The sequence below is a fragment of the Panthera leo genome, chromosome A1 (genome assembly GCF_018350215.1).
Source record: "Panthera leo isolate Ple1 chromosome A1, P.leo_Ple1_pat1.1, whole genome shotgun sequence".
In the NCBI taxonomy this organism is placed as follows: domain Eukaryota; kingdom Metazoa; phylum Chordata; class Mammalia; order Carnivora; family Felidae; genus Panthera; species Panthera leo.
In genome coordinates this window covers 99,192,573-99,208,765 of record NC_056679.1, presented here as the reverse complement: position 1 = coordinate 99,208,765, position 16,193 = coordinate 99,192,573, and the positions used below count along the sequence as shown (strand labels likewise).

Below are 16,193 nucleotides of genomic sequence, written 5' to 3'. Positions count from 1 at the left end.
GCACTGACAGTGTGGAGCCTGCTTGGGATTCTCTCTCTCTCTCTGTCTATCTCTCTCCCTCCCTTCCTCCCTCCCTCCTTTCTTCTCTCTCTCTCTCTCTCTCTCTCTCTCTCTCTCTCTCTCTCCCTTCCTTCCTCCCTCCCTCCCTCGCTCTCTGCTCCTCTCCTGCTCATGTTCTCTCTCAAAATAAACATACATTAAAAAAAAAAAACAAAAAAACAACTAAAAGGGAAGAAGGCCCATCCTGTGCTCTTCCTCCTAGGGAAATTACTGAATTTATCTCACAGATGTGTTTATCATATGAACAATATATTAATCTTTAGAAAATCCCTCAAAAAACTAAGCACAAGAGTAAACACTGATTTTGAATAAAGAAACACATCACAAAAAATTACCACTTCAAAAACTCACAAATGTCACACAAATCCACACACATAACTTTTGTATTAAATGACTGCTTGATGTGCCTGTTGGCCATCCGGATGTCTTCTTTAGAGAAGTGTCTATTCATGTTTTCTGCCCATTTCTTCACTGGGTTATTTGTTTTTCGGGTGTGGAGTTTGGTGAGCTCTTTATAGATTTTGGATACTAGCCCTTTGTCCGATATGTCAGAGTGGCCAAAATGAACAAATCAGGAGACTATAGATGCTGGAGAGGATGTGGAGAAACGGGAACCCTCTTGCACTGTTGGTGGGAATGCAAATTGGTGCAGCCATTCTGGAAAGCAGTGTAGAGGTTCCTCAGAAAATTAAAAATAGACCTACCCTATGACCCAGCAATAGCACTGCTAGGAATTTACCCAAGGGATATAGGAGTACTGATGCATAGGGGCACTTGTACCCCAATATTTATAGCAGCACTCTCAACAATAGCCAAATTATGGAAAGAGCCTAAATGTCCATCAACTGATGAATGGATAAAGAAATTGTGGTTTATATACACAATGGAATACTACGTGGCAATGAGAAAGAATGAAATATGGCCCTTTGTAGCAACGTGGATGGAACTGGAGAGTGTGATGCTAAGTGAAATAAGCCATACAGAGAAAGACAGATACCGTATGTTTTCACTCTTATGTGGATCCTGAGAAACTTAACAGAAACCCATGGGGGAGGGAAAGGAAAAAAAAAAAAAAAAAAAGAGGTTAGAGTGGGAGAGAGCCAAAGCATAAGAGACTGTTAAAAACTGAGAACAAACTGAGGGTTGATGGGGGGTGGGAGGGAGGGGTGGGTGGGTGATGGGTATTGAGGAGGGCACCTTTTGGGATGAGCACTGGGTGTTGTATGGAAACCAATTTGACAATAAATTTCATATATTAAAAAATAAAAAAAAATGACTGCTTGATACACTCCTATGTTTTTCCTATTTCTTTTTGTTCTTTATTCTTTGAAAGTTTCCTCATAGGATAATGATTTGCAAACCACTGTCTACCAAAGGGACAAAAAGATGATTTTGTGTTTCTTCTAGTATGACCTGTATTAGAAACTCAGCTGTGTGGTGAGAGATTTCCCAGAAGCTTCAATGTCACTTCAGGGAATCTGTCTTTAACTTTGTTTGTGTATGTATGTATGTATGTATGTATGTATGTATGTATGTATGTGATCTCTGCACCCAATGTGGGGCTCGAACTCATGATCCAGAGATCAAGAGTCACCTGTTCTTCCAAATGAGCCAGCCAGGCACTCCTAACAGGGAATCTTTCTTATCCTCCAGCCATTCTAGTTTACTTTCGCTCATCAACTGAAACCTCCTGTCCTGCAGAAGTAAATGCATGTCCTAAGGGCCACGTTCATTATCCCAAGGGGCTTAATTTATACGTGAGGCAAACTTCTGAGCATCATTGTATAACTTCATGTGGATTTCTTGACATACCTCACTGGAGACTTCAGTCTCTGAGAAGTTTCAGGGTTTCCCATAAGGAAAGATATTTCATAAAAGCACTGAACGTCGAGGTTCAAAATGATCATAAAAAGCACCTAGTCCAGAATTTTTTGAACATTAGTCACTAAGATCTACCCTCAGAGCTTTTCCATTTCTAAATACCTCTTCTCAAATAAATGTTAAAAAAACAAAAAAATTAGGGGCGCCTGGGTGGCTCAGTCGGTTGAGCGTCCGACTTCAGCTCAGGTCACGATCTCACGGTTCGTGAGTTCGAGCCCCGCGTCAGGCTCTGGGCTGATGGCTCAGAACCTGGAGCCTGCTTCCGATTCTGTGTCTCCCTCTCTCTCTGCCCCTCTCCCATTCATGCTCTGTCTCTCTGTCTCAAAAATAAATAAACATTAAAAAAAAAATTTAAAAAAAAATTAAATGCCTCTTCTGAGGCTGTTCACGTACTATCGTTTTTCCAATTTTTTACTTAGTCACGGACTTCAGTCTGACCTGACACCATTCTTTCTACAAAACTGTATGTTTGAATCGCAACATATTTTTTTTTTATAATGGATGTTAAAATACATTGATGGCTGAAAAAAGAAGAGACAAAAAGAATCTCCCTGGGTCCTGCTAAAATTGCCTCATACCCTGTGCACCAATGCAGCAGATGCTTAAACAAAGTAACTTACAGGGACTGGAGAAGACTTTTATTGGGAGAGTTAATAATAGAGAATAAGAAATCCCCTGGGATGCCTTGGTGGCTCAGTCGGTTGGTTGAGTGTGTGACTATGGCTCAGGTCATGATCTTGCAGTTCCTGAGTTTAAGCCCCATATTGGGCTTGCCACTCTCTGTGCATAGCCAGCTTCACATCTTCTTTCCTACTCTCTCTGTCCCTCCCCTGCTTGCACTCTCCTTCTCAAAAATAAATAAAACATTAAAATTAAAAAAAAAAATCCCTTATGTGATGGAAACTACATAGAAATCTTGTTATTTTCCAAGGCCAACGTAATTATCCCTTTTATTAAAGTTAGGTGGTGAAAACAGCTATATATGCAGTTGTTTGTTTGTTTTTTTTTTCTCTACAAGTGCTTTAACAAAAGTAATGCCATTCATTACATTATTGCAATGTTTTATGCACTCCAAAGTCATTTTAATCAAATGAAAAAAAAATGAGTAAAATTAAGTAATAAAGAAAGCAAGTAAGGGAGCCAGCACCAGGGTTAATGAGGGGCAGAAAACAGATCTTGGTTAGTCACTTCCTCCCTGAATCTATGAAAACTTTCTCTTTCAATTCCTTAGTCAGTCTCTACGGGAAGAAACAACCACTCTATGTTTCACATACTACCCTGCCTGTGTAGGCTTTCGCACATTGTTTCCTACTCTTTTCTCTATGCTCTGTAAGCACAGCAAAGGCATTATTTCCATAGACATCCCTAAGTCACGCTAAGCACGCGGGAGGTGTTTCAAATTGTTGAATAAATGGTCAAATGGTACACATAAAAACAGACATCTAGGAAAAAAATCCTTTTAATAACCATCATTAATAATACTTAATAAAATTGATAGCATTCTTAAAACTAGAGCACCCAGGATAAGAACTGAATAAATACAGATTTAAGAGGAGGTAAGACTGGGAATATTTTTGTTAACTTACATAAGACATCGTATTGACCTATATTTAAGTGAGACAAGTGTTGCCACACTCAACACTATAAAAATATGGTTTTAGTGTTTTCTACCCATCAGTCTGACAGATAGTATTGCTGGCACTTATATGAGATCGAAAAAGGGGAAAGAAAAGATTTCAATGTATCTAAAGCAAACACAGTCTGAGAAGGGCAATGGCAAGATTAAATTCAACAGGACAGAAGTTCACTGGTGGGCAGTAGGATTTAAAAACCACCTGAGTATAAGCAGAAGCAGGACAGAAGGACCCCCATGTAATCAACCTAAAGGTTTGTGGAAGAATAAAAGTGAGAGATGTGGCAGTTAAGTCTGAGACAGTCTGGACATGATGAAAGAGAATCCTCTTTGCTGAGCCTTGGGGCATGTTCCATGCTTAAGGCCTCACCAAATCAACTGTCAGCAGGAGCTGGATGGCTGATACAAATGCACATACATAGTGCATCAGGCAAGGATATGCTGGAGAATACATGGTCCCAATTCAGACCGAAGCTGCTCCCCGGCATCTACCAAGGCTTCATCACATAAAAACAGAGGACCAGCGTTGCCAGCACTGGAATTTGCTAAAGAAAAGCCACAAATTTTGACTCCTACGTGGAAGTTAATGATTATTAAGTCTTAGTGATTACTTACAATATTTAGAATACCATATAGGACAGACAAAACACATCTGTTACTCCAACTTGACCCTTCATCCTTCGGTTTGCAAACTGTGGTGTCACTGCACTCAACAAAATTTAAATTTTTATAGAGGTTATGTTAGCAAAACCATGGCTCTCAAAAGTTTTCCTGTGATTAGAGTGATAAATATTAATGCATTGAGAATGTATTAAAATGCTAGGAGCGCCTGGGTGGCTCAGTCAGTTAAGCGTCCAACTTCAGCTCAGATCATAATCTCATGGTTCATGAGTTCGAATGCCCTGTCAGGCTCTGGGGCTGACAGCACAGAGGCTGGAGCCTCCTTTGGATTCTGTCTCCCTATCTCTCTGCCCCTCCCCCACTCATGTTCTCTTTCTTTCCAAAATAAAAATTATAAAAATTTTTTAAAAAGATGTATTAAAATGCTCAAGAGAAAGATCACTTCCAAGCATTATATACTTCCTAAGCATTATATTATTGCACCAGATGATGTGAGACTTCAAAACTCTTGAATATGGAGACCACTGACTTTTACATTTTATATAATTGCATTACAGTTTGCATAATTAATATAATTTACATTAAAATTCTTATAATTTATATTGTTTCTGCCTCCCTCTCTCTTCTAGAATTATGCACCTTAATTCATGGAAGATTATTACCATTAGTCCCTTCCTCAATTCAATTATTTGGTAGATTTCACCTATGCCCCACTCCCATTCCATACCTCCCTAAAAGTATAAACTATTCCAAGGTATTTGATGTATATACTTCTTTTCTGTGTGGCCTCATACATTAAATAGTTTTTGTTCCTATCTTATTTTTTAAATTTAATTTTACTTTTTTAATATTTCAAGTTTTTACTTAAATTTTAGTATATAGTGTAATACTGGTTTCAGGAGCGGAATTTAGTGATTCACCAATTACATATAACACCTAATGCTCATCCCAACGAGTGTCCTCCTTAATGCCCGTCGCTCATCTAGTCCACCCCCACCCACCTCCCTCTATCAACCCTCAGTTTGTTCTCTGTAGTTAAGAATCTTTTATGGTTTGCCTCCCTCTTTTGTTTTTCCCTTCCCTTATGCTCATCTGTTTTGTTTTGTAAACTCCACATATGAGGGAAATCATATGGTATTTGTATCTCTCTGACTTACTTCACTTAACATAATACACTCTAGCTCCTTCCATGTCTTTGCAAACAGCAGGATTTCATTCTTTTTGAGTAATATTAATGGAATCTTCTTTACCCATTCATCAGTCAATGGACATTTAGGTTCTTTCCATAATTTGGCTATTGTTGATAATGCTATGATAAACACTGGGTTGCATGTGACCCTTTGAATCTGTATTTTTGTATCCCTTGGATAAATACCTAGTAGTGCAGTTGCTAGGTCATAAGGTAGTTATATTTTTAACTTTCTGAGGAAACTCCATCCTGTTTTCTAGAGTGGCTGTACCAGTTTGTATTCCCATCAAGAGTGTAAGAAGGTTCCCCTTTCTCTACATCCTTGCCAACATTACTTGTTTTCTGTATTGTTAATTTTAGCCATTCTGACAGGTGTGAGGTAGTATCTGTATGGAAACACAAAAGATCCCACATAGCCAAAGCAATCTTGAGAAGGGAAAGTGAAGCTAGAGGCATCACAATTCCAGATTTCAAGCTATAGTGAAAAGCTACAGCCATCAAGACAGTATGGTACTGGCACAAAAACAGACACACAGATCAGTGGAACAGAATAGAAAACCCACAAATGGAGCCACAACTATCTGGTCAGTTCATCTTTGACAAAGCAGGAAAGACTATCCAATGGAAAAAAAGACAGTCTTTGCAACAAATGGTGTTGGGAAAACTGGACAGTGACATGCAGAAGAATGAACCTGGACCACTTTCTTATACCATAAACAAAAATAAATTCAAAATGAGGAAAGCCCTAAATGTGAGACAGGAAACCATTGAAATCCTAGAGGATAAAACAGGCAGCAACCTCTTTGACCTCAGCCACAGCAGCTTCTTACCAGACGCATCTTTGGAAGCAAGGGAACAAAAGCAAAACTGAACTACTTCATCAGAATAAAAAGCTTCTGCACAGCAAAGGAAACAATCAACAAAACTAAAAGGCAGCCTATGGAATGGAAGAGGTATTTGCAAATTACATATCGGATAAGGGATTAGTATCCAAAATCTATCAAGAACTTATCAACCTCAACACCGCCCCCCACCAAAAGCAAATAATCCAGTTAAGAAATGGGCTGAAGACATGAATAGACATTTTTCCAAAGAAGGTAGTCAGATAGCTAATAGACATGTGTTCTTACCTTCTTAACTTACAGAAACAGTACACTGTGTTCTAGAGCTACTTTTACTTTCCTACAAAGCATGTTGTTTTCAACATGTGTGTTGACTTAGTACTGAAATTATGGATGCCCAGAGAAGTCTGTAGCTTGCTGGTACCACAAGCAACATTGCACGAATCAATCTGTGTGCATTCCTTTGTAAACTTTAAGGTTCATGTCCAGGACTGGGATTGTTGGCTCAGAGAGCATTAATTTTACTAAGTACTGCTTTAGTGCCTTCCAGGACTCCTGCAGCCATCTACATTCCCACCACAGAAGGTGAAGATTCCTGTTGTTTATGTTCTGCCAAACATGTGGCATGATCCATGCCCATAATGTATCTAGAATGATATCTCTTTACGTAATTTTCATTTTTTCTATTCCAGAGGTGGAGCAATGGATTACCTTGCTCCTGGCAAAATGGAGCTCGAGGCCATTAGTAGATATACCAGCCCAGTGAAACTGGCTCTATTCCCCCACCTGACCACAGTGCTATTGGCTGCTAGCATATTCTTTACCCTCTGGTTCTTCATTTGCAAGGTTACCTCCCCCAAGTGCACTCTGGATATCTACAAAGAGTTCCTCATCTCTTTGGTGGCCTCGCTCCTCATGGGATTTGGAGTCCCCTTCCTGCTGCTCTGGATCAGCATGTACATCTGAACTCTCAAAGGTTCCAATCAGGTGGCTTCATGGAACCCCTGCTTTGGTAAACTGATTGTTTTACTACTGCTGGGAGCGCCCTCACCAGCTGCTCACAATAAAGGTAGATGTGTGCAAAAAAATTTTCATTTTTGTATTTACCAATGAACATGAGCCTCTCCTTATAAGACTAGTGATTTTTTTAGGCTTCTTCTGTAAGTTCCTGGTCCAAATTTTTGCAATCCTATGTTGAGATATTTATATTTTTATTACTGATTTGTAGTAACTCTACTACAGTAAAATACACATACACACACACACACACAGAAACACATGCATACAAATCACTTGGGGACCTTGATACAATACATATTCTGACCTACTGGGTTTGAGGTGAGTCCCCAAAGTCTATATTTTCCATAAACTCTTAGATGGTAATGATAATGATGATGATGCCTGTCCAAGAACCACATTGTAAGTGGCAAGGTTGAAGATTATATTTGACTACCTGTTAACCTTTATCCTTCCATTTATATTTAAATTTATCACAGTTCACAGAAGTATCCAACTGGGGGTTTGCATGATATTGGTCAAAGTAATTAATAATAAAATTAATTTAGGTATTCTAAAAATATATATTATTCTTGATTAAAGGACAGGCATATCTTTCCACTTACCCAGATCATTTTCTATGTTATTAACTTCAAAATTTTTCCATAGATTTCTCATGTAGCTTTAGTTAAGACCTAAATAACACATTAGTTTTTGTGAATTTTCTGAAAAGTGTATTATTTATAGTTGGTTATAACTGGTTTGGAGAGGGATGCTGTTGATTTTATTATGTTTATACTTTACCGACAACCATGTTGAAAACTAACCCTTATTAGTCCAAATACTTTGCTGATAGTTATTTACGGTCATTGTTGTTTTTAGGTACATAACCACTTAATGTGCCCCAAATCCCAATTTTATCTTTTCTCTGTCAATTCCTAACACTTATTCTCAGAGCATTGATCAAGATATCAAATACTATATTATACAGTAGTTGTGCTAGCGAATGTCCTAATCTTGATCTATATTTTAAAAACAGCATCTAAATGTTTTCAGTAGGTATAATGTTTGTGGTAGATTTTTAGCAATCATTGTACTTAATGGGAAAAAAATATATTTTATATGTTTTTAGATATATTTATTAGGAATATGTTTTTATAGGAATATACCTGCACATATGTACAATTATACACACACACACACACATATATCCTTATATAATATAAAAACAAATACATTTAATAAATATCAGTCCCCAAGTATCACTAATTTATGAAGGGTTTTTACCAAAACATTACTGAAGAATTTTCTGCATCTAAAGATATCAAAGAGTTTTCTTCCTAGAAATCATTAACACATAAATGGAGTTATATGAATTATAATGATAGAATTTCTGATGTTAAATCATGTTGTAACTTACGTAATTATTACTTGATCATTATGTATTATAAAATACATCTTTATTTTACCTAGCTCTTGCCTTGTTTCAAATTTTTCACATATAATCATAAGAAGAGCCAATACTTTTCTCTTCCTCTTTACCTATTGGGATTAAGATTACAATAGTCTCCTTAAATAATTTTGGAAGGTTTGCTTTTTCTCTTTTCCTCAAGTTTGTGTGGAAAGATTAACAGAATTCCTATAAAAACAGACCTTGGATACTTATGGTCACGAAGTTTTGAATACTATCTTTATTGTTTACCTGTCTTCATGTTTTATTTTCTCCTGTTTTAAGTTCAGCAGTTTGTAGTTTTGTAGAAATTTTTCATCTAATTTTCAAAATTATATCAATTTTTTCTATGAAATAGCTTTTAGTTTTGTAATCTTCTCTAGTGTTCTAATTTTCATTTAATGCAAATTATTTAAGAATATATCATTTGATTTCTAAGCATACTGAATTTTTAATATAGCTTTGTGTTATTAAATCTTAATTGCATTGCATCATAACTGAAGAATTTTTTGTGTATAATATTGATACCATGGATCACGCAGGCTTTTTAGTAGCCTATCCATAGTCTGTTTTATAAATGTCCTAGTTTATTGAGTATAGGTGCTTTTACAATTAATAATTCAATGTTCTATTCATTCTGTTGCTCTTGTCTCAGATATCTTTTATTATTATTTCTTACTTGATTTGTCAGTCTCTGAGATGTTTAAATGGTTGATTTATTAAGTATTTTCTGCAGCCTGTTTTACACAGTTTTTTAAGCTCTCTATTTACGTAAAAATTCATAAATATGCACTGCTATATTGACTTTCTATATTGTTCCTTTTTAGAGGATAAATTATTAACCATCATTCCTCAGAGAAATTAAATCACTGCTTTGTATACAATAAACTTCTGGTAATGTTTTTCATTGAATTAGGTAAAAGCTGAATTAGATAATGTAACTGGTTTTTAAGAGTGGGCAAACAGGGAATAGGGAAGTGGAAGGCCTACAAATGAATTAGAATTTGCAATATGTCCTTCTCTTCTTGGAATTTTACTGAGATTGAATGTCCCCAAGAGTTTCAAAAGCCAATTTATTTTGAGCTGCAACCTAAAATATCACAAGCTTATGAAACCAAGACTAGAAACCAGATCTTCTAATTCAGTTCGAAAAAGAAAGGGAAACAAAGTCAGAGAGAGACTCTGAGGCATATGCACGCTCAAGAGACCAAAGAATGAGAAAATCAGAGACGGAGCCAGCAAGAGAAGGAGAAGGAAGAACTGAAAGAGAGAGACAGAGACATAAAGACAGAGAGAAAGAATTGCCACATTCCTTAAGCAATCACTGTGTTGCAGGCAATGGGATATGTTCTTTAAAAGTACTATTTTGGGGGCACCTGGGTAGCTTAGTCAGTTAAGCATCAGACTTTGGCTCAGGTCATGATGTCATGGTTTGTGATGTTTGAGCCCTGTGTCGGGCTCTGTGCTGACAGCTCAGAGCCTGGAGCCTGCTTAGAGTTCGGTGCCTCCCTCTGTCTCTGCTCCTCCCCTGTTCATGCTCTCTCTCTTGCTCTCAAAAATAAATAAACATTAATATATATATATATATTATTTTGGTGCACCTGGGTGGCTCAGTCAGTTAAGTGTCTGACTTCAGCTCAGGTCATTATCTTACAGGTGGCTCATGAGTTCGAGCCCTCGTTGGGCTCTGTGCTGACAGCTCAGATCCTGGAGCCTGCTTTGGATTCTGTGTCTCCCTCTCTCTCGGCCCCTCCCCAACTTACACTCTATCTCTCTCTCAAAGATAAATGAACATTAAAAAAATTAAAAAAAAAATAAAAACACTATTTTGTTGAAATGCACAAACATACTCCACAGAATCACTTTTAACACACATGAAAACCATTTCTAAGAGACAGCACAGATCAGATTTTTTCCAACAGAGCCTAAATACTTACAGTTTATGTCTTTATAGTCAATTCAATTCAGGACAAGAAGATGATTTTCATAATGCATAGGCATGATTTATTTTTAGCACATTTTATAAAATATTTTACTAATAATTTTAGCAAAAAATAACAAGGCCAAAAGGTATGCCATTGGCTAGTATATTTTTCCGACATTTCTACTCTAATGCTCTCCAAACCCCATTATAAAACTATACCTAAATATATATCCAATATATATTGGATCCAAATATATATCCAACATATATGTGAAAGAAATGCCCTTAGGAAATAGAATTCGAATCTGTTAGTAACAAATAATCAATAATTTCTAATGTTACTCAATCTAAAAATCATATAATCATAGCTGCCTAAAATATGAATGTTAAAAAATTATATATAATATATATGTGATATATATATAATATATATGTGATATATATATAATGTATATATGTGAGATATATATATATATAATATGTATATATTATATATATATATGTTGATTTTTTTCACACTTTGGTCTTCAGTTTCTTAATCAGGGATCCACCGAAATTTAGGGTTTTCCATTGGCATGTTTTGACTTGATCTTCTGAATTTCTTATTTAAATCAGCTTGAATTAGTATAATACTAATTCAACTAGTAAAGTTGAAAGTAATAATTGGATTGATTCTAATCAACAATGTTTATTCTCTCAATAAACCAGTAAAGCACGGGGTGAATCAAGTGTTAAAAACTAGCAAAAGAGCAGACTCCCCAAAAATCAGAAAATACTCCACACCTGTAACACCACCTCTTCCCCTGAGAAAACTCTAAAATTATTTGCAAATGTGTGTGTACATGTGTAACAATTAGGGGATTACTTAAGGAGTAATAACTGCTTTGATGAATGACATTTAGATCGCTGATTTTTGTTAATATGTTTAAAACTTCAAAGACGCTAAGTCAAAAATAATTAAAAATCATCTAACCACTAATGCTTTCCATCTGATTATTTGTTGTAAATTAATCTATGAGTCATGTGTAGGAAGACAAAGGTCAGGAAAGTTGTTTAACACTCAATAACCATGGTTGAATGAAAATGTTTATTACGAAAACTTTATTCTCTGACTAGGGATTCTACCACACCAATCCAAATAAACATTTATTACATAGACTTGATTTAGGATATATAAATATGTCCTGAGTTAAATTTATCTAAGGTATAAAAAATTTATATTAAAGGATAAACATAAAACATATGCATTGGTTCATAAAAGATTGTCTAATAGTCTGTAAATGAGCCATCATTTTAAAGACTCTCATCTGGAGATAAGAAATTAATAAGTCTCTTGAGGATAGTAAATTGTTTTAGTCACTTAAAAAAGATTGGCCCCTCAAAGGACACAGAATAAAAGTTTTAGGGCTGTAATTCTTGAAATTGTGACAAATTGTTACCCACACATAAGAATTAGGTACTTGACAAAGCAAAACAATTTCAACATTTATTGGAAAACAAAAGTACAAGAGATGAGACTTACCCTTTGAAAAGCAGCTATACTGTGAGAGTATAAAGCAGGAGTACATTGTAAGAACCAGATTTGTTGTTTGTTTCCATTTCTGAAGGAAAGTTATTAGAAACACCAAGTTCAAAATAGTGAAAATAATGTATATTATGCCCTTTATAAGAAGCTATAACTAAAGATGCCATAAAATTTGTTATCCAAAGGGGTAACGTTTAATAGTTTTAATATACTAATTATACTGGGCTGAAAACAGAGGCTTTCCAGGACAAACTGGAAAACAGGATTACCTTAGCTACAAAAAACTTTGAATCCTTCCAATTTACTTCTTTTTTCCCAGGAAAGACTGTCAGCACATGAGGCTTTGGGCTCTGTCTAGAGAAACAGACTCAGGATGGCAAATTGGTTTCAATTCAAGCATCACCTCCCACTGACGCTTGGAGCACTGCACTAATTGAAAGGCCATGTTGGGACTTGGAAGGAAGGCATGCCATGATCAATTCTCAGTGGAGTCAGTAGTGCTATAGGTGTGTAGTATTTTCCGATTTTTATTGAGTCTGCTGCTTTACTAGTTTTAACACTTGATGAGTCCCCTGCTTTACTGGTCTACTGACAGAAGAAGCAGTAATAAAAATGTGCTAGCAAGTTATTGACACCATCTACATTGTCAATCTTCAAAAAACTTTATATGATACATTAGAACTACTGTGCCCATTTTACCAATAAGAGAGCTCAGATATTCAGAATTTTAAAAACTTCTCAAGGTTACAAAACTGATAACTGGCAGAGCTGGGACCCACACGGTAGAATTCTAGCCCCAGATACTGTATATTTAACCAAAATAAAAAAAATCCCAGTTGGATATTACATGACTACTTATAAATAATGTATATACCAAGTCACCCTAAAACCAACAAATTCCTATGATGAGCAAAAAAAAAAAAAAAAAAAAAAAAATGAAGGGAAATATTTAAGTATGGATGAGATGAGAAAGTCAGAGTCCACAGAAGAGGAGGCCATAAAAATCATCTATATTTTTTTTTATCCATTTTGCTTAAAAGAATCACTTTGTTCACTTCTGTATCCATGGTAACTAGAACATATTTGGTATATTTATGGTGCTTAAGAAATCATTGTAAAATGAGTGACTGGCTACAGATAAACCTGTGAGCTTGTTTCTTGTCCTTTATTTCAATCACTGTCCATAAAAGCCAAGAGGGATAAACATTAAGGGAAAAGTGAGGCTTCTCAACAAGCTGTAAGTATATTTAACTGGAACCAGACAATTGGAATGCCATAGGTGATGGCTGGACAGGCCTTGCATCAAGATGAGTAATCAGTTCATTGCCACATTCTGCCTCTAACTGGTGGTCTGGTCTTAAAATCTGATGTGGAAATATGTAAATTCTCTCAGTTTCTCTTACTCCTAAAGTAAGAGGATTAAACTAAACATTTCCAATGTCCCTTTGAAATTCTTTCTTCAATCTATTCTGAGAACATTTTAGCAAACTTTTTCCCCTAATGGTTATGATGTACCCTACTTACTTCGGATTGAGCATATGTGATATTTTAAAATTTTTCTGTTAAAACATATTTGAGAAAGATGTGCATCTGGCAAAAAAATCAAAAGGATGTTACTACTTAAAAGGCTTTGTGTTGGAATGAGTGATACCCGTTTCTTTGTATCCATGCTGATATATTGGAGGGTTGATCTGGGTGGCTGATTATTATCCCTTTGTTGGTTAAGGATTTCTCAATTAGCAAACTGTGGTCCAACTCTATCATACTTAATAGAATGAAGAGATTTCCTCAATCCCTACGTTAGCAATTGAGAATAACCTAAAACCCCTGGAAATCATTTCTAATTCACAAAAGATCCCCAGTGAAAAATTTCCCAGGTGCTCAGATCTCAAAATCAAAATGTTTCTTACTTGGGGTCAAAGGAGGAAATTTGTATGCCTCATACTGTTTTATGTGTTGTAACAAAGATATATTACTTTGCAATATAAAAATAAAGTTTGGTTTGTGGAGGATAAGCTTAGGAATCCCCCAGGGCTTACACCAAAGGGTTGACAAGGCATAAAGAAATACACAGTCATAATATGCTCACACCCGAGTTTGGGTAAATCAGATAGGCACCCCAAGAACAGAGCTGTGCAAAGACACCCTGAGAATAGGGAGGCACAAAGGTGCTAGGAATAGGGAGGTGCAAAGGCACCCCAAAACAGGGAGGCGTGCAGAACCCCCAAAAATAGAGAGAGAGAGGCAAAGGCCTGAAATAGAAATGGTGCAAAGGTGCCCAATACATAGGAATAACAAGATTAGATATTCAGGGTGAAAGCACTCCAAATTTAGTACTATAGCAGAAAGCTGCTTGCACAGGAGGAGAATAGGGCCAGGTTAGGTAAATTGGTAAATTGGACTATGGACTGCTGCACTGCAGGCAAAGCAGCCCAGAGCAGAGATGGTAAACAAAAGAAAAGTGCCTTGTCAACCCTGAGGTTACTCCCCCTATCTGTCTCATCCCCTAGGCTAGCTAAGGTAAATAGAGATACTGCTTCATGTCCAGTGTAAACAACCTCTTCCCTGACAGCCTGGCACCTGGATTTTGTTTTGTATTAACCCAAAACCCTAACCATGAATATCTTCAAGACTCCCTTTCCCTCCTATCCACAAGGTAATGTTCACAGATTCATTGTCCCTTTGTGCATGTCCATCACCATGTTTGTGAGCCTTCTGATAATAATAAAAACGGGGCAAGGACCCTTATTTGGGGCTCTTAACTTTTCCCGGACATTAGCCATCTCTTGCTTTCAATCCTGCATCCACTCTTTTCCTGGCCAAAAGAGAACTTTAGACTTAGAATCTACAACATCGGTTGATTAAAGGTAATAAAAATTTTGTTTTTTTTAAACATTAAAAATTGTGACTGCTAGATACAAATTGTTTAATACATTACTTTGTACAACACTCAATAAGATAGATTCTATTAAGATCACCAATTTATAGGGGACTTAAGACTTTAATAGTTTAACAATTTAAACTCACACAGTTTGTATATGATTTCAGTGAGTATTTTTTTTCTATCTATTTGCATAATTGAGATGTAGGAAATTCTCCTAGAGGTATAATGGCTGTGCCCAAAGTTTATGTTTTAATTTTCAGAGTTATCAGTAAACTGTCCTCCAAAATTATTACTTACATTTACACACTCACCATCAAGGAACATTTGCACACTTTCTTTCTAATATGGGTTATCAGTCTTTTTCATTTACCAAACTGACAGGTGAAAACGATATTTCATTTTTCAAAGTTTTATGCCATTTATTTTATTCTTAGTGAGGGTCAACATTCTTTCAGATGTTTGTTGCCCATTTATAATTTACTGCTGAAGACCAATATCAATGGAAAAAATACAAAATATCAAAGATATAAACAGATTTTTTTTACAATTTCAGAACAATGATTTTACATGTGGGATTGTGTCTTTGCTAATTGAAAAAAATACATCATAACTGACCCCATGAATCGTACTGTTAAAACCCTACATCTAAATATTTCAGAGATAATTATTGGCTATATGCAGTTAACTGTGATATGAAAATAACCCTAATGCAATATAAATATTCCAATCCAAAGTTATCAATTTTATTTCTGAAATTACCCCCAAAATAAGTGACTGTCTTGTATCTCCTCTTTCTTTTTCTTTAAGTGTTCTAAAATGTGGATTTGGGTTCCAACTATGCCTCTGCCTCTGTGGATCAATATTGCCATGGATTCCTCACTTAACCACCTTAAGGTTTGATCTTCTAATCCGCAAAATAGGAATAATGATAGTTTCTATTACAGAGGAATGAAGAAAGAGAAGAAGATAATGGTTGTCAAGAACTAGTCACATTAGGGGCGCCTGGGTGGCTCAGTTGGTTGAGCGTCCGACTTCAGCTCAGGTCACGATCTCGTGGTCCGTGAGTTCGAGCCCCGCGTAGGGCTCTGGGCTGATGGCTCAGAGCCTGGAGCCTGCTTCTGATTCTGTGTCTCCCTCTCTCTCTGCCCCTCCCCCGTTCATGCTCTGTCTCTCTCTCTGTCTCAAAAA

General features: G+C 36.3%; 1 protein-coding gene across 1 annotated transcript in view; it reads left to right on the top strand.

Moving 5' to 3' along the window:
• LOC122216640 (transmembrane protein 258-like) overlaps positions 1-7,192 on the top strand; it is a 46,195-nt gene extending 39,003 nt beyond the window's left edge. Inside the window, exon 2 of the mRNA XM_042933724.1 lies at positions 6,919-7,192. Coding sequence (XP_042789658.1) covers positions 6,929-7,192 — 264 coding nt within the window. The 5' untranslated portion in view covers positions 6,919-6,928. The remainder of the gene's footprint in view (positions 1-6,918) is intronic.
• Positions 7,193-16,193: the final 9,001 nt, after the last annotated feature.